This window comes from Mya arenaria, chromosome 8 (genome assembly GCF_026914265.1).
Source record: "Mya arenaria isolate MELC-2E11 chromosome 8, ASM2691426v1".
NCBI lineage: Eukaryota > Metazoa > Mollusca > Bivalvia > Myida > Myidae > Mya > Mya arenaria.
Window position 1 is genome coordinate 62,686,092 of NC_069129.1, and position 26,546 is coordinate 62,712,637.

At 41.2% G+C, this 26,546-nt stretch overlaps 2 protein-coding genes across 2 annotated transcripts; one reads left to right on the forward strand and one right to left on the reverse strand.

Annotated features, from left to right (window-relative positions):
* Nucleotides 1-401: 401 nt before the first annotated feature.
* On the reverse strand, nt 402-3,275 carry LOC128244447 (nascent polypeptide-associated complex subunit alpha, muscle-specific form-like). Its single transcript, XM_052962451.1, has one exon. It carries the CDS (start codon nt 3,273-3,275, stop codon nt 402-404), a length of 2,874 nt encoding a protein of 957 aa, XP_052818411.1.
* Nucleotides 3,276-11,815: 8,540 nt separating this feature from the next.
* On the forward strand, nt 11,816-26,377 carry LOC128243384 (tumor protein p53-inducible nuclear protein 1-like). Its single transcript, XM_052961137.1, has 3 exons — nt 11,816-11,960; nt 16,070-16,219; nt 20,503-26,377. The coding sequence occupies exons 2-3, from the start codon at nt 16,075-16,077 to the stop codon at nt 20,904-20,906; spliced, it is 549 nt and encodes a 182-aa protein (XP_052817097.1). The 5' UTR covers nt 11,816-11,960; nt 16,070-16,074; the 3' UTR covers nt 20,907-26,377.
* Nucleotides 26,378-26,546: the final 169 nt, after the last annotated feature.

The following is a 26,546-nucleotide window of genomic DNA, read 5'->3' on the forward strand; positions in this document are numbered from 1 at the left end:
AACATGGTGTTGTGGGGACATGTCATGGTAGCAAGATGGTGTGGCAGGGACATGGTGTAGCAGGAACATGTTGTGGCAGGGACATGGTGCAGCAGGAACATGGTGTGATAGGGACACGGTGTGGCAGGGACAGGGTGAGGTAGGGACTCGGTGTGGCAGGGACACGGTGTGGTTGGGACATGGTGTGGCAGGAACACGGTGTGGCAGGGACACGGTGTGGCATGGTCATAGTGTGGCAGGGACATGGTGTGGCAGGGACACGGTGTGGCAGGGTCATGGTGTGGCAGGAACATGGTGTTGCAGGGACATGCTGTGGCAGGGACAAGGTGTGACAGGGATTCGGTGTTGCAGGGACATGGTGTGGTAGGGACACGGTATGGCAGGGACAAGGTGTGGCATGGTCATGGTGTGGCAGGGACACGGTGTGGCAGGGACATGGTGTGACAGGAACACGGTGTGGCATGGTCATGGTGTGGCAGGGACACGATGTGGCAGGGACATGGTGTGGCAGGGACACGGTATGGCAGGGTCATGGTGTGGCAGGGACATGGTGTGGTAGGGACATGCTGTGGCAGGGACACGGTGTGGCAGGGACTCGGTGTGGCAGGGACATGGTGTGGCAGGGACATTGTGAGGCAGGGACATGATGTTGCAGGGCCATAGTGAGGCAGGGACACGGTGTTGCAGGGCCATAGTGAGGCAGGGACATAGTGAGGCAGGGACATGGTATTGCAGGGACATAGTGCGGCAGGGACATGGTGTTGCAGGGACATAGTGAGGCAGGGACATTGTGAGGCAGGGACATGATGTGGCAGGGACATAGTGAGGCAGGGACATGGTGTTGCAGGGACATGGTGTTGAAGGGATATTGTGAGGCAGGGACATGATGTTGCAGGGACATGGTGAGGCAGGGACATGATGTTGCAGGGACATAGTAAGGCAGGGACATGGTGTGGCAGGGACATTGTGAGGCAGGGACATGATGTTGCAGGGACATAGTGAGGCAAAGACATGGCGTTGCTGGGACATAGTGAGGCAGGGACACGGTGTTGCAGGGCCATAGTGAGGCAGGGACATGGTGAGGCAGGGACATGGTGTTGCAGGGACATAGTGAGGCAGGGAAATGATGAGGCAGGGACGTAGTGAGACAGGGACACGGTGTTGCAGGGCCATGGTGTTGCAGGGGCATGGTGTGGCAGGGAAACGGTGTGGCAGGGAATGGAGTGGCAGGGACATGATGAGGCAGGGACATAGTGAGGCCGGGACATGGTGAGGCAGGGACATGGTGTTGCAGTGGCATGGTGTGGGAGGGACACGGTGTGGCAGGGACATGATGAGGCAGGGACATAGTGAGGCCGGGACATAGTGAGGCAGGGACATGGTGTTGCAGGGGCATGGTGTGGAAGGGACACGGTGTGGCAGGGACATGTTGTGGCAGGGGCATGATGAAGCCGGGACATAGTGAGGCAGGGACATAGTGAGGCAGGGACACGGTGTGGCAGGGATATGGTGTTGCAGGGGCATGGTGTGGCAGGGACACGGTGTGGCAGGGACATGTTGTGGCAGGGGCATGATGAGGCCGGGACATAGTGAGGCAGGGACATTAAGAGGCAGGGACATGGTGAGGCAGGGACACGCTGTGGCAGGTCCATGGTAAGGCAGGGAGATGGTGTTGCAGGGACTCGGGTGTTGCAGGGACATTGTGAGGCAGGGAGATGGTGTGGCAGGGACACGGTGTTGCTGGGACATAGTGAGGCAGGGACATAGTGAGGCAGGGACATTGTGAGGCAGGGAGATGGTTTGGCAGGGGCATTGTGTTGCAGGGCCATGGTGTTGCAGGGACATGGTGTTGCAGGGACATGGTGAGACCGGGACATAGTGATGCAGGGACATGGTGAGGCAGGGACATGGTGTTGCAGGGACATGGTTGCAGGGACATGGTAAGGCAGGGACATTGTGAGGCAGGGACATGGTGAGGCAGGGACATGGTGTTGCAGGGACATATTGTAACAGGGGCATGGTTTGGCAGGGACATGGTGTGGCAGGGGCATTGTGTTGCAGGGACATGGTGTTGCAGGGACATAGTTAGGCAGGGACATGGTGTTACATGGACATAGTGAGGCAGGGACATGGTGTTGCAGGGACATAGTGAGGCAGGGACATTGTGAGGCAGGGACATGGTGAGGCAGAAACATGGAGTGGCAGGGGCATGATGAGGCCGGGACATAGTGAGGCAGGGACATAGTGAGGCAGGGACATTGTGAGGCAGGGACACGGTGTGGCAGGGCCATGGTAAGGCAGGAAAATGTTGTTGCAGGGACTCGGTGTTGCAGTGACATTGTGAGGCAGGGAGATGGTGTGGCAGGGACACGGTGTTGCTGGGAGGCAGGGACATTGTGAGGCAGGGACATTGTGAGGCAGGGGCATGGTGTTGCAGGGCCATGGTGTTGCAGGGACATGGTTTGGCAGGAACATGGTGTTGCAGGGACATGGTATGACCGGGACATAGTGATGCAGGGACATGGCGTTGCAGGGACATGGTGTTGCAGGGCCATGGTGTTGCAGGGACATGGTGAGGCAGGGCTATGGTGTTGCAGGGACGTGGTGAGGCAGGGAAATGGTGTTGCAGGGACATGGTGAGGCAGGGACATGGTGTGGCAGGGACATAGTGAGGCAGGGACATGGTGTTGCAGGGCCATGGTGCTGCAGGGACATGGTGAGGCAGGGACATGGTGTTGCAGGGACATGGTAAGGCAGGGACATGGTGTTGCAGGGCCATGGTGAGGCAGGGACATGGTGTTGCAGGGACATGATGTTGCAGGGACATGGTGAGGCAGGGACATGGTGAGGCAGGGAAATGGTGTTGTAGGGACATGGTGAGGCAGGGACATGGTGTTGCAGGGACATGGTGAGGCAGGGACATGGTGAGGCAGGGACATGGTGTTGCAGGGACACGTTGTTGGAGAGCCATGGTGTTGCAGGGACATGGTGTTGCAGGGACATAGTGAGGCAGGGACATGGTGTTGCAGGGACATGGTAAGGCAGGGACATGGTGAGGCAGGGACATGGTATGGAAGCGAGATGGTGCTGCACGGAGAGGTTATGGCACTACCATGGTTTGGTAGAAACATAGTGTTGCAGGGATTGGTTATGGCAGGAATGTGGTTTGGTAGCAACATGGTGTGGAAGGGACAGGTTGTTGCAAGGACTTGGTATGGTAGCGAGATGAAGTGGCACGGAGAGGTTATGGCAGTAGCATGGTTTGGTCGTAACATGTTGTGGCAGTGATAGGTTGTTGTAACGACATGGTATGGTAGAGAATGAAGGGGAACGGAGAGGTTATGGCAATGATGTGGTTTGTTAGCAATAATTATGATGTGGTAGCGTCATGGTATGACAGAAAAGGTTGTTTCATGGATTTTGTGTGCAAGCGACGGGTATATCTGGGGAGGGGGGATGTGGTGGAGGAGCAAGCAACATGCAGTGTGTGACGGGGACCATGATAGTTAAGTGTGAACATGGTGTGGTGGGTACAGTTGTGGTAGTGAAAGGGCGCGACAATGATAGATGCACAAGGGACAAGTCAAGCATGGGAGGGACACGGCCAGTGCGTAAACAAAGTGTAGCAGGACCGGGGTGTGTTAGAGAGTAGGTTTTGCAAGGGAAATGGTTTGCAAGTACAGAGCGTTGTGGGGGATATAGTATGGCACCGACCGGTTATGACAGAATGAGGGTGTTGCAGGGACATGGTGTGACATGGGAAGCGTATTGAATGAGCAAGGAACGGCTAAGGCAGGGTTTGGCAAGAGAAGGCTGTAGCGAGGACAGGGTATGGGAAGAGAAGGCTGTAGCGAGGACAGGGTATGGCAGAGACACGGTTTCAGGTGTGGCAGGGGAAGAGCATGGTAAAGCCCTTGAGGGCAGGGTAAGGCGGAGACACGTTGTTGCGAATGTAGGACAAAATACCCAATGGACCAAACCTCCATGGCATTTTTAAATAGGTGGACAAAATATTTTTCAACATTTTGACAGCGAGGATAAAACATTCCATAACAAAACATCCAAGATCCCTTTGACATGGTGGACGAAACATCACAGATCATTTTGACATGGTGGACAAAACATCCCAGTTTATTTTGACACTCAAAGCCCATTTACAGTTTGGCTGAAAGAATTTGATAATTGGCGAAAAACCACCTTTTTGAGGTGATAAATGTGTGTTCATAGTGGGGATGCAAACTAATATTCGAATATTCGATCGAACGTTTGGTATTCGAATGTCAAAATAGGTATTCGAATATTCGATGTTTTTGTTGAATTAATAAATTAATAAACTTTTTGCCTACAACTGTCATCTTCGTCTGTCTTGTTTTTACAACGATGGACCCCTAATGCCATAGGTGTGAACTTGATGACACTATACACGCGTCATATCGGATATATCGCCGGGAACTATAAACAGTCCCCGTAATTTTGCATTTACTGGCTGTTAGACAAGTGACATAAAACACATTCCAATTATTTTGGGTACATTTAAATGACCATGCCAATTAAGAGTTTAAGAGATCGGCCTTTATACCAATGTGTTGTCTTCATTGCTTATCAAGCTTGGCGATATTGCTCAAATCGCCATGATGATATGAAGGACATGTGCTTTAAACTGTTTCCATGTTTTCAATATAACGCTCTTGCGTACAAAAATTAACTGTATGGTTTAACGTTTAAGGATATATGTCCTGTATTGTTGTACAATACCTAAGGCAAAAGCGACGTTAAGTCATGGTGTCGTTTTCTATAAATATATTTCGTAAATATCAATCCCAGAAAGAGGCTGCAAGTCCCACGTTGGCACATATCGTCATTTAACCGGGACAAACGCAATTCCCTGATCTTATATTGCATTGTTTACAAAAATGAACGCAGAGGTTGTTTTTTTTTCTTCAAAGATATATCGCTTTTTCTTGGGATATATTTTGAAAATGGGGAAATTCAGAGGCTAATTTGTGGAACAATAATGGTCCGTCGCGTGTACCGAATACGACCAGGAAGGGAACTTCATACTGACAAACATTTATTGGATCTAATGTCGAGGACGGGATGTTTTGTCCACAACGTCAAAATGATATGGGATGTTTTGTAGGGGCAGGTTGTGGCTGACGGGCTTGGCTAGCATGTGACCGGGACTGTTTGTTGCAAGGACATATTGTAGCGGGGACATGGTGAGCCAAATGACAGGTTATTTTGTCGAAGAGATTGCAGCAGTAAAATGGTGCGATGTGGACAGGGAGTGGCAGGGATAGCGAAAGGGCGAGGTAGAAATAGGTGCTGTTGACTAATGGACAAAGTGTGTCAGGAGAGCTGCAGGGACAGCGTGGGGAAGGGGCAGCATGCTGCAGGGACGATGTGATGTACATGCAGAGTTTGGCAGGGAAAAAGTGTAGCACGGACAAGTTGTTGCAGGAAAAGGGTGTAGCAGCGACATTGTGTGGAATGGTAAAGTTGAGGCAAAGACAGAAAGTGACATGGGGATCATACGGTTGTGATAGATTGAAGACGAGACTGAATGATGCAGGGGCATAGTGTAAGAGGGACAGTTTGTGGCAGAGACAGGTCGTGGCATGGAAATGATTTTGCACGGACAAGGTTTTGCAGGATGGTGTAGGATGGACAGGGTGTAGCATGGACAAGGTGTAGGAGGGGTAGAGTTTAGCATGGAAAAGGTGTCGGAGGGACAGGGTGTAGGATGGAACGGGTGAAGCATGGACTAGGTGTAGGAGGGAGAGTGTGTAGCAGGGACAGGGTGTAAAAGGGACAGAGTGTAGCCGGGACAAAGTGTAGTTGGGACAGAGTGTAGAATGGACAAAATGTAGCAGGAACAATGTGTAGGAGGGACTGTGTGTATGAGGGACAATGTGTCGAAGGGACAGAGTGTAGCATGGACAAGGTGTGGGATGGACAGAGTGTAGCATGGACCAGGTGAAGGAGGGACTGGGTGTAGCAGGGAAAGGGTATAGCAGGGACAAGGTGTAGGATGGACAGAGTGTAACATGGACCAGGTGTAGGAGGGACTGGGTGTAGCAGGGAAAGGGTATAGCAGGGACAGGGTGTAGGATGGACAGAGTGTAACATGGACCAGGTGTAGGAGGGACAAAGTGTAGCAGGGACGGGTGTCGGAGGGACAAAGTGTAGCATGGACAAGGTGTAGGATGGACTGGTTGTAGCAGGGACAGGGTGTAGGATGGACAGAGTGTAGCATGGACAAGCTGTAGGAGGGACTGGGTGTAGCAGGGAAGGGTGTCGGAGGGACAGTGTGTAGCATGGACAAGGTGTATGATGGACTGGTTGTAGCAGGGACAGGGTGTAGGAGGGACAGAGTGTAGCAGGTACAAAGTGTAGAAGGGAAACAGTATAGACGGTACAGGGTTTCGAAGGGACAGGGTGTAGCACGGATAAGGTGTAGCAGGGACAGGGTGTAGCAGGGACATGATGCCGAAGGGACAGAGTGTAGCATGGACAAGGTGTAGGAGGGACAGGGTGTAGCATGGACAAGGTGTAGGAGGGGCAGAGTGTAGCATGGACAAGGTGTAGGAGGGACAGAGTGTAGCAGGTACAAGGTGTAGAAGGGAAACAGTATAGACGGTACAGGGTTTCGAAGGGACAGGGTGTAGCACGGATAAGGTGTAGCAGGGACAGGGTGTAGCAGGGACATGATGCCGAAGGGACCGAGTGTAACATGGACAAGGTGAAGGAGGGACAGAATGTAGCATGGACAAGGTGTATGAGAGACAGAGTGTAGCATGGACAAGGTGTAGGAGGGGCAGAGTGTAGCATGGACAAGGTGAAGGAGGGACAGAGTGCAGCATGGACAAGGTGTAGGAGGGACTGTGTTCCGAAGGGACATCTGTGCGTTCATGGACAGGGTGTAAAAGAGACAATCTGTGGTAGGATAAGAGTGTAGCAAGTACAGGGTGTGGAAAGTATAAGTCAGGTCCGAGACAGAGTGTGCAGTAAAAAGCGGGCGCAGTTTGGTAGGAGCATGGTGTTGGTGTGGCATAAAATTGTTTGACGTGTACAGTTTAAGGAATACAGAGGAAAAGACAGGAAGGGTTGCGACAAGGACAGAGCGTGGCAGGGACAGAGTGTGGCAAGTACCGGGTGTGACAGTGGTATAACGTTCGTGATGGAGGGGCTGCTGGGGGTAAAGAACAGAGTGGTCCGAGGTGTTTCAGAGACTATGGTTGTGTTAGGATCTTAGGGATAATGGACATGGTGTTGCAAGGATATAGTATAATATGGACATACATGTAGTACGACAGGAATAAGGTAAGGCAAATACAGGGTGTGGAAAGGCCAGCGTGTAGCGGGGATAGAGTATGACAGGAGCTATATGTGGCAGGGGTAGGGTGTGGTTGGGACAAAGTGTATTAGGATCTCAATGTCGCAGGATCAGAGTGCAGCAAAAACAGGCTGTGACAGGGACAAGGTAAAGCGAAGCAGCGACAGGATGTTGTGTTGCAACTTGCAAGGACATCGTGTGACAATGAAACGTCGTGTAAAAGCAGAAGGTGCTCCGACAAGGTATGAAAGGACATGGGGCGACAGGGGCGACAGAGACAATGTAGGGCAGGAAGGGAGGCGTAGGATTGGCCGTGCCACAGTGAGGCAGAGGCAGGGTATGGCAAATGGAGAGTCAGTGACACGATGTTGAATGAACAGAATGTAGCAAGACAGGGACAGGGTGTTACAGAGCGAGATATATCTGGCAGGAAATTGGTATAGATAGGCAAAGATTAGAAAGAGCGTGGTTATGTTTTAAAGCAGGGTCAGGAAGTGTGAGGAACAGGTCGAGGCAGGACAACTGGGAAGGGGCATAGAACGGGCAGGGTTTGGTAAAGCACTGAGGCGTATGGTGTGGCATAGTGCCATCGCACTGAGTTGTGCGGGTGTTGCAGAGACAGGACAGGGTGTGACATGCTATTCAATGGTAGGATGTGGCAGAAACAGGACAGGTTTTGGCATGGCATTTAGGGGTAGGGTGTGGCAGGAAAGTGACATGGTGTGGCATGGTATTGAGGGGTAGGGTGTGGCTCAAAAGGGACATGGTGTGGCATGGTATTGAGGGGTAGGGTGTGGCAGGAAATGGACATAGTATGGCATGGTATTGAGGGAAAGGGTGTGGCAGAAAAAGGGACATGGTGTGGCATGGCATTTAGGGGTAGGGTGTGGCAGAGAAAGGGACATGGTGTGGCATGGCATTTAGGGGTATGGTGTGGCAGAGAATGGACATGGTGTGGCATGGCATTGAGGTGTAGGGTGTGGCAGGAAAGTGACACGGTGGGGCATGGCATTGATGGGTAGGGTGTGGCAGGAAAGGGACATGGTGTGGCATGGCATTAAGGGGTAGGGTGTGGCAGGAAAGGGACATGGTGTGGCATAGCATTGGGGGGTAGGGTGTGGCAGGAAAGGGACATGGTGTGGCAGGAAAAAGACATGGTGTGGCATGGCATTGAGGGGTAGGGTGTGGCAGAAAAGGGACATGGTGTGGCTTTGCATTGAGGGGTAGGGTGTGGCAGGAGAGGGAAATAGTGTGGCATGGCATTGAGGGGTAGGGTATGGCAGGAAATGAACATGGTGTTGCATGGTATTGAGAGGTAGGGTGCGACAGAAAAAGGGAGATGGTGTGTCATGGTATTGAGGGGTAGGGTGTGGCAGGAAAGGGACATGGTGTGGCATGGCATTGAGGGGTAGGGTGTGGCAGGAAAGGGACATGGTGTGGCATGGCATTGAGGGGTAGGGTGTGGCAGAGTAGGAACATGGTGTGGCGGGGGCGGGGTGTGCCATCACACTGAGTTGTGCGGGTGTTGCAGAGACAGGACAGGGTGTGGCATGCTATTCAATGGTAGGATGTGGCAGAAACAGGACAGGTTTTGGCATGGCATTTAGGGGTAGGGTGTGGCAGGAAAGTGACATGGTGTGGCATGGTATTGAGGGGTAGGGTGTGGCAGGAAATGGACATAGTATGGCATGGTATTGAGGGGTATTATGTGGCAGAAAAGGGACAGGGTGTGACATGGCATTGAGGGGTAGGATGTGACAGGAAAGGGACATCGTGTGGCATGTCATTAAGGGGTAGGGTTTGGCAGCAAAGGGACTGGATGTATCATGGCACTGAGGGGTAGGGTATTGGAGAGAAGAGACTGTGTGTAGCATGGCATGTGGCAGAAAGGAGACATGGTGGGGCATGGCACAGAGGGTATGGTGTGGCAGAGTAGGGAAAGGGTGTGGCATGACACTGAGGGATACGGTGTGGTAGAGAATAAACATTGTATAGCATGATATCAATAAGAAGGGTGTGGTAGAGGAGGGACAGGGTGTTGCATGGCAGTCAATGGTAGGGTATGGCAGAAAAAGGACAGGGTGTGGCATGGCATTGAGGGGTAGGGTGTGGCAGCAAAGGGTCAGGATGCACCATGACATTGAGGGGTAGGGTGTGGGAGAGAAGGGAGAGGGTTTGGCATGGCATTAAGGGGTAGGGTGTAGCAGAAAAGGGACATGGTTTGGCATGGTATGTAGGGGAAGGGTGTGGCAGAGAAGGGACAGGGTTTGGCCTGGCATGTAGGGGAAGGGTGTGGCAGAGAAGGGACAGGGTTTAGCATGGCATTTAGGGGAAGGGTGTGGCAGAGAAGGGACAGGGTTTTGCATGGCATTTAGTGGAAGGGTGTGGCAGAGAAAGGACAGGGTGTGGCAGAGAAGGGACAGGGTTTGGCATGGCATTTAGGGGAAGGGTGTGGCCGAGAAGGGACAGGGATTGGCATGGCATTTAGGGGAATGGTGTGGCAGAAAATGGACAGGGTGTGGCATGGCATTTAGGGGAAGGGTTTGGCTGAGAAGGAACAGGGTATGGCAGAGAAGGGACAGCTAGGGTTTGGCATGGCAAGAAGAGGTAGGGTGTGGCAGAGAAGGGACGGGGTTTGGTATGGCAAGTAGAGGTAGGGTGTGGCAGAAAATGGACAGGGTGTGGCATGGCATTTAGGGGAAGGGTTTGGCTGAGAAGGAACAGGGTATGGCAGAGAAGGGACAGGGTTTGGCATGGCAAGTAGAGGTAGGGTGTGGCAGAGAAGGGACAGGGTTTGGTATGGCAAGTAGAGGTAGGGTGTGGCAGAGAAGGGACAGGGTTTGGTATGGCAAGTAGAGGTAGGGTGTGGCAGAGAAGGGACAGGGTTTGGCATGGCAAGTAGAGGTAGGGTGTGGCAGAGAAGGGACAGGGTTTGGTATGGCAAGTAGAGGTAGGGTGTGGCAGAGAAGGGACAGGGTTTGGCGTGGCATTTAGGGGAAGGGTGTGGCAGAGAAGGGACAGGGTGTGGCAGAAAAGAGACAGGGTTTTGCATGGCAAGTAGAGGTAGGGTGTGGCAGAAAAGGGACAGGGTTTGGCATGGCATTTAGGGGTAGGGTGTGGCAGAGAAGGGAAATGGTGTATCAAAACATTGGGGGTAAAATGTGGCAGAGAAGGGACAGTGTTTGGCATGGATTTGGTGAGTAGTATGTGACAGAGAAGAGGAATGTGTGACATAGCATCGATGAATAGGTACGTGCGACAGAGAAGAAGCTGGGTGTGGCATGGCATTGAGGCCGTACCGTGTGAGAGTGAAGTGAAAGGGTGTGGCAAGGCACTGATGGGTAGGGTGTGATAGAGAATAGACAGGGTGTACAATGGCATTGAGGGGTAGTGTGTGGCAGAGAAGGGACAGGGTGTGGCATGGCACTGCGAGTACCGTGTGAGAGTGAAGTGAAAGGGTGTGGCATGACACTGAGGGTAGGGTGTGATAGAGAATAGACAGGGTGCACAATGAAATTGAGGGATATGGTTTGGCAGAGAAGGGGCAGGGTGTGGCATGGCTTTGAGGGGTACGGTGTGGTTACTGATAAGAAACAGGGTGTATTATAGCATTGAGGGGTAGGTTGTGACAGAAAAGGGACAGGGTACGTGTGGCATTGCAGTTAGGGGTAGGCGTGGTAGACAAGAGACGGGGTTAAGCACAACATTCATAGGTAGGGTGTGGCAGAGAAAGAACAGGGTGTGACTTGGGTTAACTTGAGAGGTAGAGTGTTTGGCAAGGCATCGATTGGAAATGGCGTGAAAGGCGGGGACAGTGTGTGACAGAGCTGAGTTTATGATGTGGCCAATTATGACAGAGTACGGCCACGGTCTGTACGTGTGATCATGACATTAAAATGGGCAAGTATATGTCACGGAGCACTGTGACAGGGCCATGGTATGTAGGCTGGCATCAATGGCTGGGCACGGGCAGGTGAGGCAGTCGGACAAGCGGCTGACAATTCAATTTAAACATACAACATGGATATACGTTTAAAAAGAAGGAGAATCTTCGTACATCCGCCGAATTTAAAACCTGAGAAGAGCCTTAATTACATGGCCTAGATTCAGCCGTTCAATGTTGATTCCCTTTAGGATACCCCTTTTTCAGTTTAGCTGTCCAGAGATAGTTTTAAGTTTATGACATAAATGTCTGTATTTCATTTTGATTGTGATAAGTACATCATAATATTCATATCAAACAACAAATCACAATTAAACAAAAATAAAATCTGTTTTATTACATAAATGTGCAGGTAGACTCTTTTTACGAATTTCCCTTCTGGGCCTCTTGCATGCTGTTCACATGATGTAAACATTAATGCACGCATGCCCACTGCTTAAAATAGGACAATATAGCTCATGAATATGCATAACCTACTATTTTTGGAAACAGTAACAAGAGGCCGGCCAATCAAAACGTATGACGCAAACGTAAACACAACGCGACTGAATCGACCTTGTTCGACAGCAAATTTTGACACAAAAGCGCAACTGAGAAAAGTTAAATAATTGTATTCCCTAGGCGAAAAGTCTTAATATTTTTGTGACAAGAGATAGAGTTAAACTCCAGGATCACATTAAGGTAAGTTATTTAAACTTTTCTTGTATAATTAAAATTGTATTTCGCATGGAAATATTTGAACCCTCCAGCTGATTTTCTTCTGCTCAGATTGACCTTCATTCGCTTGACAACGGGAGAAATGTCAAACAAGTTTAGCAAGCTACTGCATCTAAAATACATATTTTTCAGAGAATTCCTGCAGGTGAACGATACATCAATACCTTATGTTTCGATTAGCAATGGTTATATTGTAAATTTAATTCAGAATACGAGTGTTTTCTTTAAGCGAAAAATGTTGGGTGTGTTTTTTCAGTCGTAGTTATTTATAGTTTCATAGCAAATGAATCGATTTTCTTGTTCAACGAGATGCCTACACAGCAAAACGCATACGCTGCAAATAATATAATGCATTCGTCTAAAGGAACGATGTATCAAATATTATCAAGTTACTTTATGTGCATTATACTCAGTAAAATTATGCACTTTTCAATGATACTACTCTGTACTGTATCAATCTCACTGGAGGTTTATACAGTTTTGTTGTTGAAATTCTAATCATGGAGCAAAGTGGTTGTTAATACTGTATGTACTGTATCTAAGGTCATATACTTCTAATGGTATAGGTTAGTACAATGTATATTTATTTTGTGGTCTTAAATTTACAAAATAACTTGTTATAAAAAAGGTCAACTGAAAAATACTGGTAAAAGGCATGGCCTTTCATTCACATATTTTCACCTCTTCTTCTAAAGTCATTTTTTTGAAGAAAACAATACTCCAATCTGATTGGGTTAAAAATGAATTGAACCATTATGTACTGGCCGAGTACCTAAATTGGATCAGTACCTAACTATGGAACAACCTTTATAAAGCATTTTTCTGATTGTGATCGGTTTATTTATGATTTTAATTATTAAAAATGCTTGCCTTAGATACAAGTTCCAAAGAACACGATACTCTGGTAAGTATTTCAAATGCTGCTATCATTCAAAGTTTTTTATGTGCAAATGTTAATACTTGGCACACAGGGGAATAATAATCATGCTTGTCACTATCACAGCATACCAGTACAGTCTGTACTTTTTTACTTAAATCATCAATTTTTACTGACAAAAACGACCAAAAAAAGATGGAAATAAAATAAACTATTCATTTACTAAATCAAAACATGTAACAATAATTTTGAAAGGATACATAAAAACAAATCACAAATAAAAACTGTTCCATAAATTATTTAGGTACTCTGATGACAAAAAATGGCAGTCCTTGACTGTGTGGCAGATTTGCAGTTATCTTGAAAAATACGATTTATATCAACCAATTGGTCTTGAATACTAGAATGCTGATGGAATTTTTTTGTAGTTGTGGTGCAAGTCTTACTAAAGATATTTAGAAAATAGTGCAAAAAGTGTTCAGATTTAGGTACTCAACCAGTATTTGGTTATTCTTGAAACGGGAGGTCTTACTAGAAAATGTAAACATTCAGGTCTAGCACAGCATGGGGAACATTTAATTTTCACAGACTTCCATTTTTTTGACAAGGTACACCCCTTTCAATTGCGCATGTTTTGTCCCTTCAGTTGAAATATGTGTGTTTAAGAAACAGAAGCAATATAATATATACATGCCGGTTCTAAGTTTTGACACATCAACATGTCTAGTTTTTGACATATTGTTTTCTTCTTTGTTTATGAAGCTGAAGTTACATGTAGTTGTCATTGAATTAAGTTTTGAGTTAAAATTTAGTCTACCCAATTTAAGACTGTTTGGTTGTTTGTTTGTTCGAGAAAATTTTACAAAGGTTTGTCTTTAATGCATGACAGCCATTGTGGCCCTCCTGTTGTCATGAAATATGTTGCACATTCATTTAAAACAATGACTACTCCCTTGACTGAAAATAAACCTAAAGACTAACACTACCAGTGTTTTGATAGAAGTTATCAAGTGCAACTATCTCAACTAACAGATGATTGACATTTACACTCAAACCTAAAGATTTTTCTGCAATTCATTCCTAGTATTAAAAGTTAGTTTTGAAACAAGGCAAATTTTGCATTTAAAATGATGTATATTTTATTGAGCAGAACTGCATCATGGCAAATACCCTCATACTTTCCATGGCATATCATAGAAGTGTACATCATAAAATTATGACACAAGCTATTTCCTGTGAAATCCAAATAATCTTTAGATTCAAACCCATAATATTGAATTTAAAAAATGAATATTTTTAAAACGACTGCAGTCCCATTTGCTCCAGATGATTTCAACCACTATGTGTTTATGGCCTTGGAATACATTTTTGTTTGTTAATTTATTAGACATTCGTTTTACTTTATTTCGTATCCTAAGGGCATTCATTTTGTCAATTGCAATAAAAATGAGATAGTAATGAAGCTCTAGTTCATTCACTTTCAGGTTATTGCTTCTGGCTCCGCCCCCTTGATGGCATGTTAATGTCTCCCTTTTGTATTTGTTTGGTAACCATCTATTAAAATCAGTTGAAATAAAATTATGCAATATTGCACAGCCCCGATTACACTTGTTGACACTTTCACAATGTTGTGTAATAAATTCTAGAGATTGTTTTAATCATATAAGAAGCTTGCATTGAAGTTTTTTTCCGCTGAAAATAAGATCAATTGTTTATTTTCTGAATTAATTGTAAGACTATTTGGTATTATCATGTTTTTGTTGTTATTGCTCTAAAACATTTTACTTTCTTCCTGGGGATAACATTGCGACAAGGTAATAGCTTTTCCTATTTGTAGTGGTCACAAAAACGAGGTTAACGAATATGTTAAAGACTAAGCGTGACATGTCTATTGTCTGTACTGAGTCCTATTTGACATTGTTTGAATACATTAATTGACTATATATCAAATACACACTTGTTTTCTGTTTATATCTTTAAATCACCTTGCATCACTGAGTATCGATTTCCTTTTTCTAATAACCAAAACTTATGAATATTTAAATTGACAAATTCTTAACACTGTAAAGTCAGTTTAGCTTTGACAGCCTATGACAGGTGCCTGCATGTAGAGGAATTTGTCAGCAGATGTTATCAGTTTTCAGCCCTTTTTGGTGTCCCTTTGTCTCTATGACCCCCAGGTCTTTTGTTCCCAGCCGACAGTATTGATTTTCATGATTGGTTGTTATAATCATGTCATGGCAACCAGATTTTTAATGAAAAGCTGTTATTGAACTATAGACAATTGTAGATAAATATATATATATATATATATATATTGGTTGGCAGTAGTTGCATATTTTGTGAAACAATTTTGCTGTTTTATTTGCTAAATATCATCATAAAAAGAAACTAATCTGGATATGATCAAAATTGATGCAAACGGTAAGATTTTTCATAATTTTGATGTGAATTTAAACTTAATTACATGACTACATATATTATGAGAATATATATTATTTGATTTAATTTTACATTCTTTTGCAATTTCATGTTCAATTAGTCACCACCAGGGATATGTTATTCATGAATTTGATCAGTGCCTTATGCATGATGACATCATGATAAAGATTTACAATTTTTAGTGTCCTCATACATCAGCATTTAGAAAAGATAATGACTCGGAGGTAATTTTACCCATAAATAAAAGTTTGATGGATATATTTTATCAGAGGATAGTCTGCTGATGTAAGCTGTCAAATATATATTCCAGTGCAAATATTATACAAGGTAGTACATGTTTCATGTGAATTGCACACGAGGCTGACATCTGCACATTTATAAATAACATTTGTAACTGGTCATTGACATTATGACCGTGTGGCCAGGTGAAGTGAGTACACTTGCCAAGTGGTCGGTCAATCAGGGTGTGATGTAACACCTCCGGTCAGATCAGGACAGTGTTCAACCTTATTTTCAAACTCAGCAAAATTGAAATAAAATATTACCGGGTATACACTGGTAATGACTTCATAGATGTATGTGAATTATTAATACTATATAAAATCGTACAATAAAATAAGCTTTGTTTAAGTTAAGTGTACAATTTTATGAAGTATTAATAAAACATATTCAAAACTTGTTACATTTGCTTCAATGAATGGAAGACTCAGTAGATCACACAATAATGTTTTGAGTATCATGTTGTTTCCTCCAGGAAAGATGCTGAGCTGGGCCAGTTACTTGTTTGGAGGTTCCACTGCAGAGCCAGAGAAGGTTGAGAATGAGCCCACTCAGCAGGAATCCATTGCCATGGAGACAGAGCCTCACCCAGGAGACAAAGACTGGGTTGTCATTGAACATGATGGTGAGAATTACATCGGGTTGAGAAGTAATATGCTAGCAGAAAAAAGAAACTGCACCATACAAAATTTGTTAAAAAAAATGGGAAGCCTTCATTGGTAACACTTCCACCTCAATCTCTTTACATAGAATTTTAACTATCATATGATGCAAACTTAAGAAAGTACTCTCAAAGCATGTCACACTTTATAAAGAAAGGTTATACATGCATGCACAGTTTCTTTAATCCACCAGTATATACATACTTATATATATAAGTCTTGAGCACATAGAATGTGTAGTCTCGTCTGCTTTGTATTGTGAGTTGGTAATGGTTCACACCTTGTAGTTAACTTGCATGCAACACAGTATTTTTTTAAATGGTAAATGTTCATGTATAGTGAATAATTATTAAATACATGTTAAAGTAAGTGTTTGGGTTTTCTAATCTATGCGATTGAGTTGGTAGGCCGGGCACAGCCTGGGGCTGACTTATCATTTAGAAAACCAAAAATAAATACTTACTCTCTTAGTGTTCAGCACAAAAAGTCTTATGAATGCCTCTTTACAAGAAGGTGCCCATACATAGGCCTAAAAAAAATAATTGTTCGGTTAGGGTTACATCCTTTTCAAAAATAGATAGGGTAGGTAGGCTTTTTTTTTTTTTTTTTTATTAGGCTTTATATAAGAATGTTATTTTCAGTATTGGAGAATGGTGTTAAAGTTATCTTTTGTATAAGCATTTAAGATTTTAATCTACATATATATTGAAAAGCAATTAAAAAATAATAAAATTTTTTTTTTTTAATTTTTAGTTTTTCATTTTTTTTTTCAAACTGACTATAATCAAAGCGCTGATAGCGCTGCACGAACAGGGTTTTCAATAATACGGGTTTTCACCATTATGATTCACGATCATGTGTGTATTAATAAGATGCACAGTGAATCTAAGAGTCCCTGTGTAAAACAACCACAGGGGCCGTCCCAGGTGTATTTTCGAAGTTGTTTTGTGGCAAACATAGGCAAACTCTTTCTAATGAGCATGATGGTAAATGAAAAATTAATATTTTATTGACAATAAAATTAATGATGCTGTGTAAGAAGGCAAACAAGGATGGAGAATGTAACCAATCCAAGCAGAACTCCATCATGTGGTGTTACATATGAGTATATATATATACTCATCAAACTTTACTCATTAGAAAGAGTTTGCCTATGTTTGCCACAAAACAACTTCGAAAATACAACATATTAAAGAGAAAAAGTTTCTTAATTAAAATGATGAAAATTTAAATTATTGATTTCAAACAATTGTAGATGAAACACCTAAAAGAGTTTTTAAATCCTCAATATTTTCTCATATTTACACCAAACCATCAAAAATAGAAATCTATTCATTTCAATAACATTCCATTTTCAATAATAAATGCACAAACATCCGTCTATACGTACACCATAAAAAGTGTGTATATACAATATATAATGCAACTCTCTTCTATTTCTATATCGTCAGGTAACTCGTCACACTTTAGCACGTTTGTTATTCCCACGTGGGGAATCACGTGATGTTTTAAGCAGGGAAACTGGGCGATCATTGAGATCAATGAGACGATTGTTGCTTTCTAGGTCATTCCAGGTTTTAAGATGAGAATACATTTGTAATTCCTAAGCGAGGGTTGGTCTTTATGTCCAGGTTACCATATGTAGCAGTTTAATAGTTCAAACAACAAACACAGTGTTCTTCAATATCTATTCAACATTATCGAATGTAGATGTAATATCGGAGCGTCCTGGAAATATAAATATAAACAATCATAAGATAATGAATAAAAACATGTGTATAAGTTTAAATAACATCGTAAACAGTCTAATATCTTATATGATTTAATCGTGTGCAGTGACAGATTAAATTAAATGGCTAAAGCATATAAAACACACACATAATACAAGCGATTACAACAACAACAACACAGTACATCATAAAACAAAACATTGACATGGAACTTATTGATTTATGGAATCAAACACTCCTTAGTAACTCCCTCGTACTCCCATGGTGACTTCTGTTATCCATGCATGTTATCATCTGTAACCAAACCCACATATATTAGTATATGGAAAGAGGCTAAAAGAATATCATGGAACTGCCATTCTGGTTTTAAATACAAAATCTGCTGATGTCATAAAATACATGACAAAACTAAATAAATGCAGCTGAATGATCATTCCAATCCATTGCTAACCCAAGACAAACACAAAAGACTACAAATGCAAATCAATACTAACCATCAGAACATCAGATTCCAAGTAAAACAATCAAGTTTTCTAAAACAAAGTAAAACAAACATCTCTGTAGACTTCATCTGTGCACGACAATCAATCAAGCTTGAGATTTCCCGCTTCTTTTTTACAAAGTCAAGGGAGAGAAATCTGATTAACTAGCATTATCTCATTACAGGATTATCTCTCTTCGACTGTAAATTCACTTGGCTTCATCATTGTGTCACGTGATTGATATGATGCGCTTTGAGTGGATAGTAATTCTTTGTTTACGTTTCGATGTTCATTCATTTTTTGGTGCAGGGATACTACTTTAATGTTATCTTTATCTAAGTTCAACAGATTGAATTATTTAAATAGATATTGCGTTATGATTGCTTCTTGCTTTGTTAAATCTACCACGGTTATTGGAAACATAGCTTGCAATTTATAAAGTCTGCACTTTCTCAAACTATATTTTTGGTGGTAAATCGGCTGGGGACATTTGTAACTATTAATAGGAATTTTATGTTGTGAGTGTCGAGATTGTGGCTACACTGAACAGGGTTGAAAACAACCCTGTTCAAAAACGGTAGGGTCGGCGCCTTTTCCGTAGGTAGGGTCGAGTAACCTGAACCAAATGTTGTTTTTTTTAGGCCATATTGATAAGCTTCTAAATAACTTTCTTAATATATAAAAAAACTTTTAATGACTTGTTGGAAATTTGGCAGGAAGTTTTTTTACTAAATGGAAATTTGGCAGTTGTAATCTGCTTAATGAAGTTTTGATTGTCAAGGCCCATCATAATTATTAAATGTGAATCTGTCCGATGATTCCATTGGCAGAGGTTTGAGTCTGAACACTATATGTGATGTTTCATTGTTTTTGTGTATGTGGTTAAAGCATAGTATGCATGTTTCTGCTCGTTGGCTAACTTAACATAGTGTCAACGACCCCACTATAAAGATACCAATACCATGTAAAGATAATACAGACCGCATAGATTTATTTTTTTCATATATTCAGGAAAATAAACTTAATGTTAAAATGGCCTTCTAAAGTCAGTATTTAAAGTAGCAAATTCAGGTACATTACTGCATGTAATCATTAAATGGTATACCTGTTATACTTTTTATTTATAAGTTATGTGGATTTTCAATTCCTATCTTTTACTTAATCATTCTTAGTGCATTAACAATAACTGCATGGATTGTTACAGGAATAGTGTTAATAAATAATTAGGTTAGACTTGAAACATGGCAGAGGTAACAGGTCACATAGGCCCCCACAGGTGCAAGGTCACATGGGCTCCCCCACAGGTGCACAGTAATTAGGTGTAGAATACCCGGTAGTAATATAGCAAATAGAGCAGATCTTTTGAGTGAAACTTAATGAAAGTGAACTTGACTTGAATTTAAGAAGATTCTTGAAATAAATGTTTAAATAGAAAATGATATGCTAAAGTAAAACTATATGAGTTGTAATTTCTCTTTTTTTTGTACAGTCCTTATGGTTGAACATCTTTTTAATTCCTTTTCTTTTTCTTATGAGTATGATGTTTAATTCATGTATGCACATTGTCATACTGTTGTAAATATAGCACATGTAGATGTAGTCTCATACCCTCAATTTCTGTTTAAACAAATGTTTACTATTGATAATAAAGTAAATAAACTTAAGTTATAAATATATCGATACTTATATGTGTATACATTTTCATTTCTAAGATTTGCACCATCTACTTGTACGTGTCTGGGACAGGACTGATGTTGGTCCTCTTGTCTCTTGCAGACTGTGGCCATGGTTCGCACCTCGCCGCGCTCCGCAGTCATGTGACCTGTTACCCTGGTAACCATGGGGACACACCTGACTCATGTAGCTTGCTAAGTGACGCTAGCCCGTGTAAAAGTGCCTCGTCCAGTCCCTCGAAACTGTCCACCCCTGGCTCCTTGAGCCCTGTCTCACATTCCCGACATTTATATGTACGTACTAATCATGGGTGCTCTGTCGAGGCCTGGCTTCTTACTCCGCCCTCATGTTTTACTGCAGGCAGCGACGATGTGCCACGAGTTGGAGTCAGCGACCTTGAGAATCTGCTGATTGAACACCCAAGCATGTCGGTGTATAAGCGATCTTGCAGCGAGGGGGATGACAGCAATCACTCAGATTCTTCCAATGAACTCAATATGAAATCAAAAAGATCTCAAGCACTAAGCAGGCAGACGCCAAAGCGTGCTCGTGCAATCTCTGCAAAAGCTGAACTAATGTCTCAGGTGATGAAGGTAAAAAACGCTCAAAAAGTTCAACAACGACACGCAACGAAGCGCAGTAACAAGAAGGGTCTGGATCGCCGCAACAAGGTGGCCGCCTGTGATAAGCTGACCACACGCAAGAACCGCGTCCGAAACCCCTCCGGCCAGATGAACGGCCGTCTGCCTCAGAGGAAGCAGTAAATAATGTCTAGGCTTTCAATTTGTTTAAATATTGTTAAGATTTGTTGTTAAAACTTCCCTGTCTGGATTAGGTTGAAATTATTTATTATACGCTTCATTTTTTTTTTCAAACAAGGTTTTGCTTTTATGATATTCTATATAAAACAAAGAAAAACTATAAAAAGTTGAAAAAGAAAAAAAAAAGTACAAAATATTCAATGAAAAAGAGCTGCCCGAGAAGCAGCCTTTACATAAAAAGTAACATGTTGTTTGTATCTGATTTCAAGTTTATTATTTACTCCATCATTATAATCAAACATATTAAATAAAAATCTTATCTTCTGCCTGTGTTATATGAATCATTGGTGAACGTTTCCATGCGGTATAGGGTAGCAGACATTATGTCAGGTGGAAATCTTGTCAAGAATTTATGCGGTTAAATCTTTATAGTAAAGTGCCATGATTCTCATAATTGTATTTTTTTTTTGCATTTATCATTTCCTATTGTTTTACTGCCAGCTAACAAACATATATTGCACTAATAAATAGAGCCTTATCTTATCAAGAACAATACCGTACAGTGCATTTACTTAATCGAAAAAACGTCCAAAATATATGTTTGATTTGTCAGTTTAGAACAATTCATTTCATTTTGGATGAACACAGACATAATTTTTAACCCTTAATGATATTCTTACAAGTTTAATTGTACACCTCTTGATAAGATGGTTCTTATATGAATAAATAAAATAACTTTGTTTGATCATGTATAATTTAATGATATACTATGTTATGAGCGGGAACATAATGTGAGTTGCAGTATAACATGCCCGTTACACTTAAATCTGTTTGTTGATATATCACCCTTAGGTGGTATATGCTGTAACAAGATATAACAGTTCCCAGGAGGTTCACAGCAGCCTGGTGTATTATATAATAATAATTAAATGTACAAGTAATGTTGATCTGTTGTTTCATGCAATAATGCTGCCCTCTGGTTATTTTTCATTTCTGAGAAATTAAGTTTAAATAATGTTGCCATTTTAGGAATCAGACAAATCTGTTTCTTGTGGAGATACTACCAGACAGAAGATATTTAAATAACAATTGTTATTTCAAAATGCTGAGACAGTAAATGCTCATTGTATTCTCTTTATTTTGTATGATTTTAAGATTTTTTTTTATTATTGAAAATAATTGATCTAAAAAACAAAAGATATGAAGGTTGGCAGCATTAAATGAAGTTCTAACTTATGGCTTTTTTGGTGAAAGCGTGCAATAGGATATATACACTGTTATTAAGTTTCGGAAGTGATTATGCGCATATATGTTTTGTTATGGCTAAGTTGACTTGTCGGGAATTTTTTCTGCCCAATTTTTTCTGTATATAGTGGACACAGTTTTGTTGTAGTTGGTAATTTAACCAGAGTTTATTGTTAAATATGTTAGAGTTATTAAAAACAACTCAGGGTTGATTTGTAGTAAAGGAATCAGATTCGAAAATGAACTAGTTTTCTAAAATCACTATTACCATTAAATGTAAAATTGAGATGCCTGGTATCGTTTCTGTTTTGAAAAGATATATAACTACTTAATACTGCTTATCAATATCATGTAAAATAAATAATCTATTTCAACCAAAATCAGATTTGAAAAACGCCTATTTCACAAATAAAAAGTTACATTATTTTCTGTCTACTTTTTACATTTTACATGACTTTTCTGCACATACTGAAGTAAAACCCTTTCAAATGATACCAAAATGATATGAGTTACAGGGCATCCAAACTACCTTAAGCATACTTGGGTGTCGGGTACCTTGGAACCACAACGAGGGCTTAGTGTAAGATTGTTGTAATGTTGTTTTTTTTCCATATTGAGGTACAGCCATCTTGCACCAAGCCCATGCCATGTTGATTCAAGTTTTCTTTTTTCCTGGTTTGAAGAACTTGAAGTGTAAAAACATATGTAAAGACGATAATTGTTTGTTTCAGTGTAAGATCTTAATATATTTCACTGAGGGAGTACCAAAAGATGTATTTCACGAGTGGCATGTTATATTTACTCTCTGTGATCATGAGGGATAATGTGTTGTGGTGTAACACTGAAACAAACTATTTGGATATAAAATCGTTAAAGGTTTTTAGAAAAGTGTGTCAAACTGTATGCGAATGTAACATTATTATGGAATCGATATTGTTGAAATTGAGTCCCAGTCCTTTGGAATCATTTTTGATTTGGAAGTGAGATTGTTGAAAAAAATCAAATTCTTATTACATAATTTGTAACCATGGAATATCAGTGTTATTTCACTGATAGATCTCTATAAATCACCCTAAAAGCATGTAATGATATATCAGAAAAATGACTTTTTTAGTGTAAAATTACACCTTTATAATGCAACAAGGCCTACACTTTAATCTCATAATCTTTGTATGAAATTGTTACTACAAAAATAGGATGTGTTTCATAATATTATGTTCTTGTTTGTTTTTGAGAGCTGATGGGCTGATTGTTTAGAGAGTTGTTCAAGATAGCATCATTGTTTAGCAGCATCATTGTTAACTTTGCAATGTTAACTTTTTGATCATTGACTCGTATTTGGATAAAACAAGCACAGCTGACAAAGTTGTCTCAAAATATCTCAAAATAAATATCTGTTTTCCTTTAAATATCAAATTTTGTGCGAAATACTGCAGATCACAGGGCAGTTATGTTTGAAGTGAACAGCAATGACATTTACAACAATTGTTAACTCAAACAAAAATCTGAACAATTGGCCCCATGTAGAGTTAATGAATAGCATAATGAATTTTGTTGTTATGTATTTTCTGAAATACTACTGAATATAACTTGATATTATAATTCATAAACATATGATTTTACATGTATCCGTTGTAATTGATAGTATACTACTAATACCTTTTTTTCTATGACGATTTATTACACTTACACGGATCCCAACAGTTCAAATGAAATCAAATAAGCCATGCTTCTTAATTGAAAGTAAGAACATAATCAACTTCCTTGAATAAGATCATTTTCGTGTAACTTAATCTGTTATTGTTTGTCATAGCTATCACTGCTGTCCCAGGTGGGTGTATGTTTCATATAAGCCAATTTTGCCAGCCATTATTAAAGCTGCAATTTCACAGATTGAACGTTTTGACAACTTTTTTAATTTTTGTCTTTGAACGTGCCAATTTATGCGAAAATCCACAGAAATCAGTTATATAAGACTGCTGACAAGAAATTAGATCGCAGATTTTCATATTTAAGTTCAAAAATTGATGTTTTATGCATTTTTCTTAAACTGTTTGTTAGATGAAAATCTGCGATCTGATCTTTTGTCAGCAATCTTATATCATTGGTTTGCAGATATATACGCAAAAAATTGCTCTTTCAAAGAATTTTTTTTAAAAAGTTGTAAAAAGTGTAGAGTGCAGCTTTAAGGTTTCGATGTGTAATTAAGTTTTTTAGTTAACTTATAGCAGTAAATGTAAAAGTTTGTTGCCTTGTTAGTCCTCAATATTTTTGGTATTATTTGAAAGGCTGGAGCTTGCTCATAACTGATAGGTGAAATAAACGACCGAAAATACATTATAGAGGAAGTAATTGCAATTTGTAATTTTCCTCTTTATTTCAACTGAATCTGACATATAGCCTTTATTTCAACTGAGTCTGACATATAGCCTTATTTCAACTGAGTCTGACATATAGCCTTTATTTTAACTGAGTCTGACATATAGCCTTTGTTTCAACTGAGTCTGACATATAGCCTTTATTTCAACTGAGTCTGACATAAAGCCTTTATTTCAACTGAGTCTGACATATAGCCTTCATTTTAACTGAGTCTGACATATAGCCTTTATTTCAACTGAGTCTGACATATAGCCTTTATTTCAACTGAGTCTGACATATATAGCCTTCATTTCAACTGAGTCTGACATATAGCCTTTATTTCAACTGAGTCTGACATATAGCCTTTATTTCAACTGAGTCTGACATATATAGCCTTTATTTCAACTGAGTCTGACATATAGCCTTTATTCCAACTGAGTCTGACATATAGTCTTTATTTCAACTGAGTCTGACATATAGCCTTTGTTTCAACTGAGTCTGACATATAGTCTTTATTTCAACTGAGTCTGACATATAGCCTTTGTTTCAACTGAGTCTGACATATAGCCTTTGTTTCAACTGAGTCTGACATAAAGCCTTTATTTCAACTGAGTCTGACATATAGCCTTCATTTCAACTGAGTCTGACATATAGCCTTTATTTCAACTGAGTCTGACATATATAGCCTTTATTTCAACTGAGTCTGACATAGCCTTTGTTTCAACTGAGTCTGACATATAGTCTTTATTTCAACTGAGTCTGACATATAGCCTTTGTTCCAACTGAGTCTGACATATAGCCTTTATTTCAACTGAGTCTGACATATAGCCTTTATTTCAACTGAGTCTGACATATAGCCTTTATTTCAACTGAGTCTGACATATAGCCTTTGTTGCAACCTTTCAATGTCATGTTGTTTGATGTGGGGTTTTTTCTCATTACAATTGTTCCACATTAATTTCACCTACACTAAGCTGTTTTTAATGGTACCAAAATAATATGGGGTCAACCAGCATCTAAACCAACACTAAACTGTACATAGGAGACCTTCATTCAATCATTTTCACCATTTACAAGCAAAGAAAAAATGTGAAAATAAGAGAGTTATTCAAGATACATGGTTGTTGCTTTAAGCAATTAGATGTGTCGATTATATGGTGATTATCTATGCCTGCATTGCCATTGTCATTTGGGGAAAACATTGTGTGTATAGTTGTTGTGTCCCTCCTACATTGGATTATATTGACTGTTGTTTGTTGTGTATATAGTGATGGATAAAAGTTGTCCTAGAACTTTATAACAAGCATGAGATGTTCACATGTCGAACAAGTATCAAAAATGTATAGCAAAGATGTATGATGCTAATAGCTTTTATTTGACACTGTTTAATTGTTAGATTCAAAAATACACATTTAAATATATATATGGAAAAGTTGGAAATACATCATGATATTACAGTATGTAAATTGTCTTGACAATAGAATACGGAAGTAGCTTTCACATAGAGCATGTCTAGTTATGATGAGGAAAGTTCTACAGCGTTATGTTAATATGACATCTGTAAGAATGTAAACATGCATTTTCCATGTCAGTATAAGGTAGCAGTTTATTACAGGCATGATTTCAAAAACTTGTAATTAGTTTTGTTCAAGATTTAGTTGTCTGAAATAAGGTTACATCTGCTTAATCCGTCTGGATTTGATTTTGGATTTTGCATGTTTATGAGTACAACTTTGTTTTTCACCAAAGTTCAACTTTCAATCTTGTGTCGGTCAAATTCATGCATGAGTGTATATTGACAACTGCGATATAGCCTAATACAGCAATCCATGATATGAGTTAAGTGAATAAAACAGTCCTATGCAAACTCATGCGTGCTTTGTTATAGTTTTCCCCAGATTCAGGCCCTGTTGTGGTCCATATTGGCCCTGTGTGGTCCGTATTGGTCCTGTATGGTCAATATTTGCCCTGTATGGTCCATATTGGCCCTGTGTGGTCCCTATTGGCCCTGTGTGGTCGATATTGGTCCTGTATGGTCAA

What these genes read in the sequence shown, in the direction of transcription:
- LOC128243384 (XM_052961137.1), top strand. Translation starts at nt 16,075, where the DNA reads ATGCTGAGCTGGGCCAGTTACTTGTTTGGAGGTTCCACTGCAGAGCCA. An exon ending in GGTTGTCATTGAACATGATG is followed by an intron (nt 16,220 to 20,502) that starts GTGAGAATTACA and finishes GTTTTACTGCAG; the next exon opens with GCAGCGACGATGTGCCACGA.
- LOC128244447 (XM_052962451.1), bottom strand. Translation starts at nt 3,275, where the DNA reads ATGTTACGACCAAACCATGCTACTGCCATAACCTCTCCGTGCCACTTC.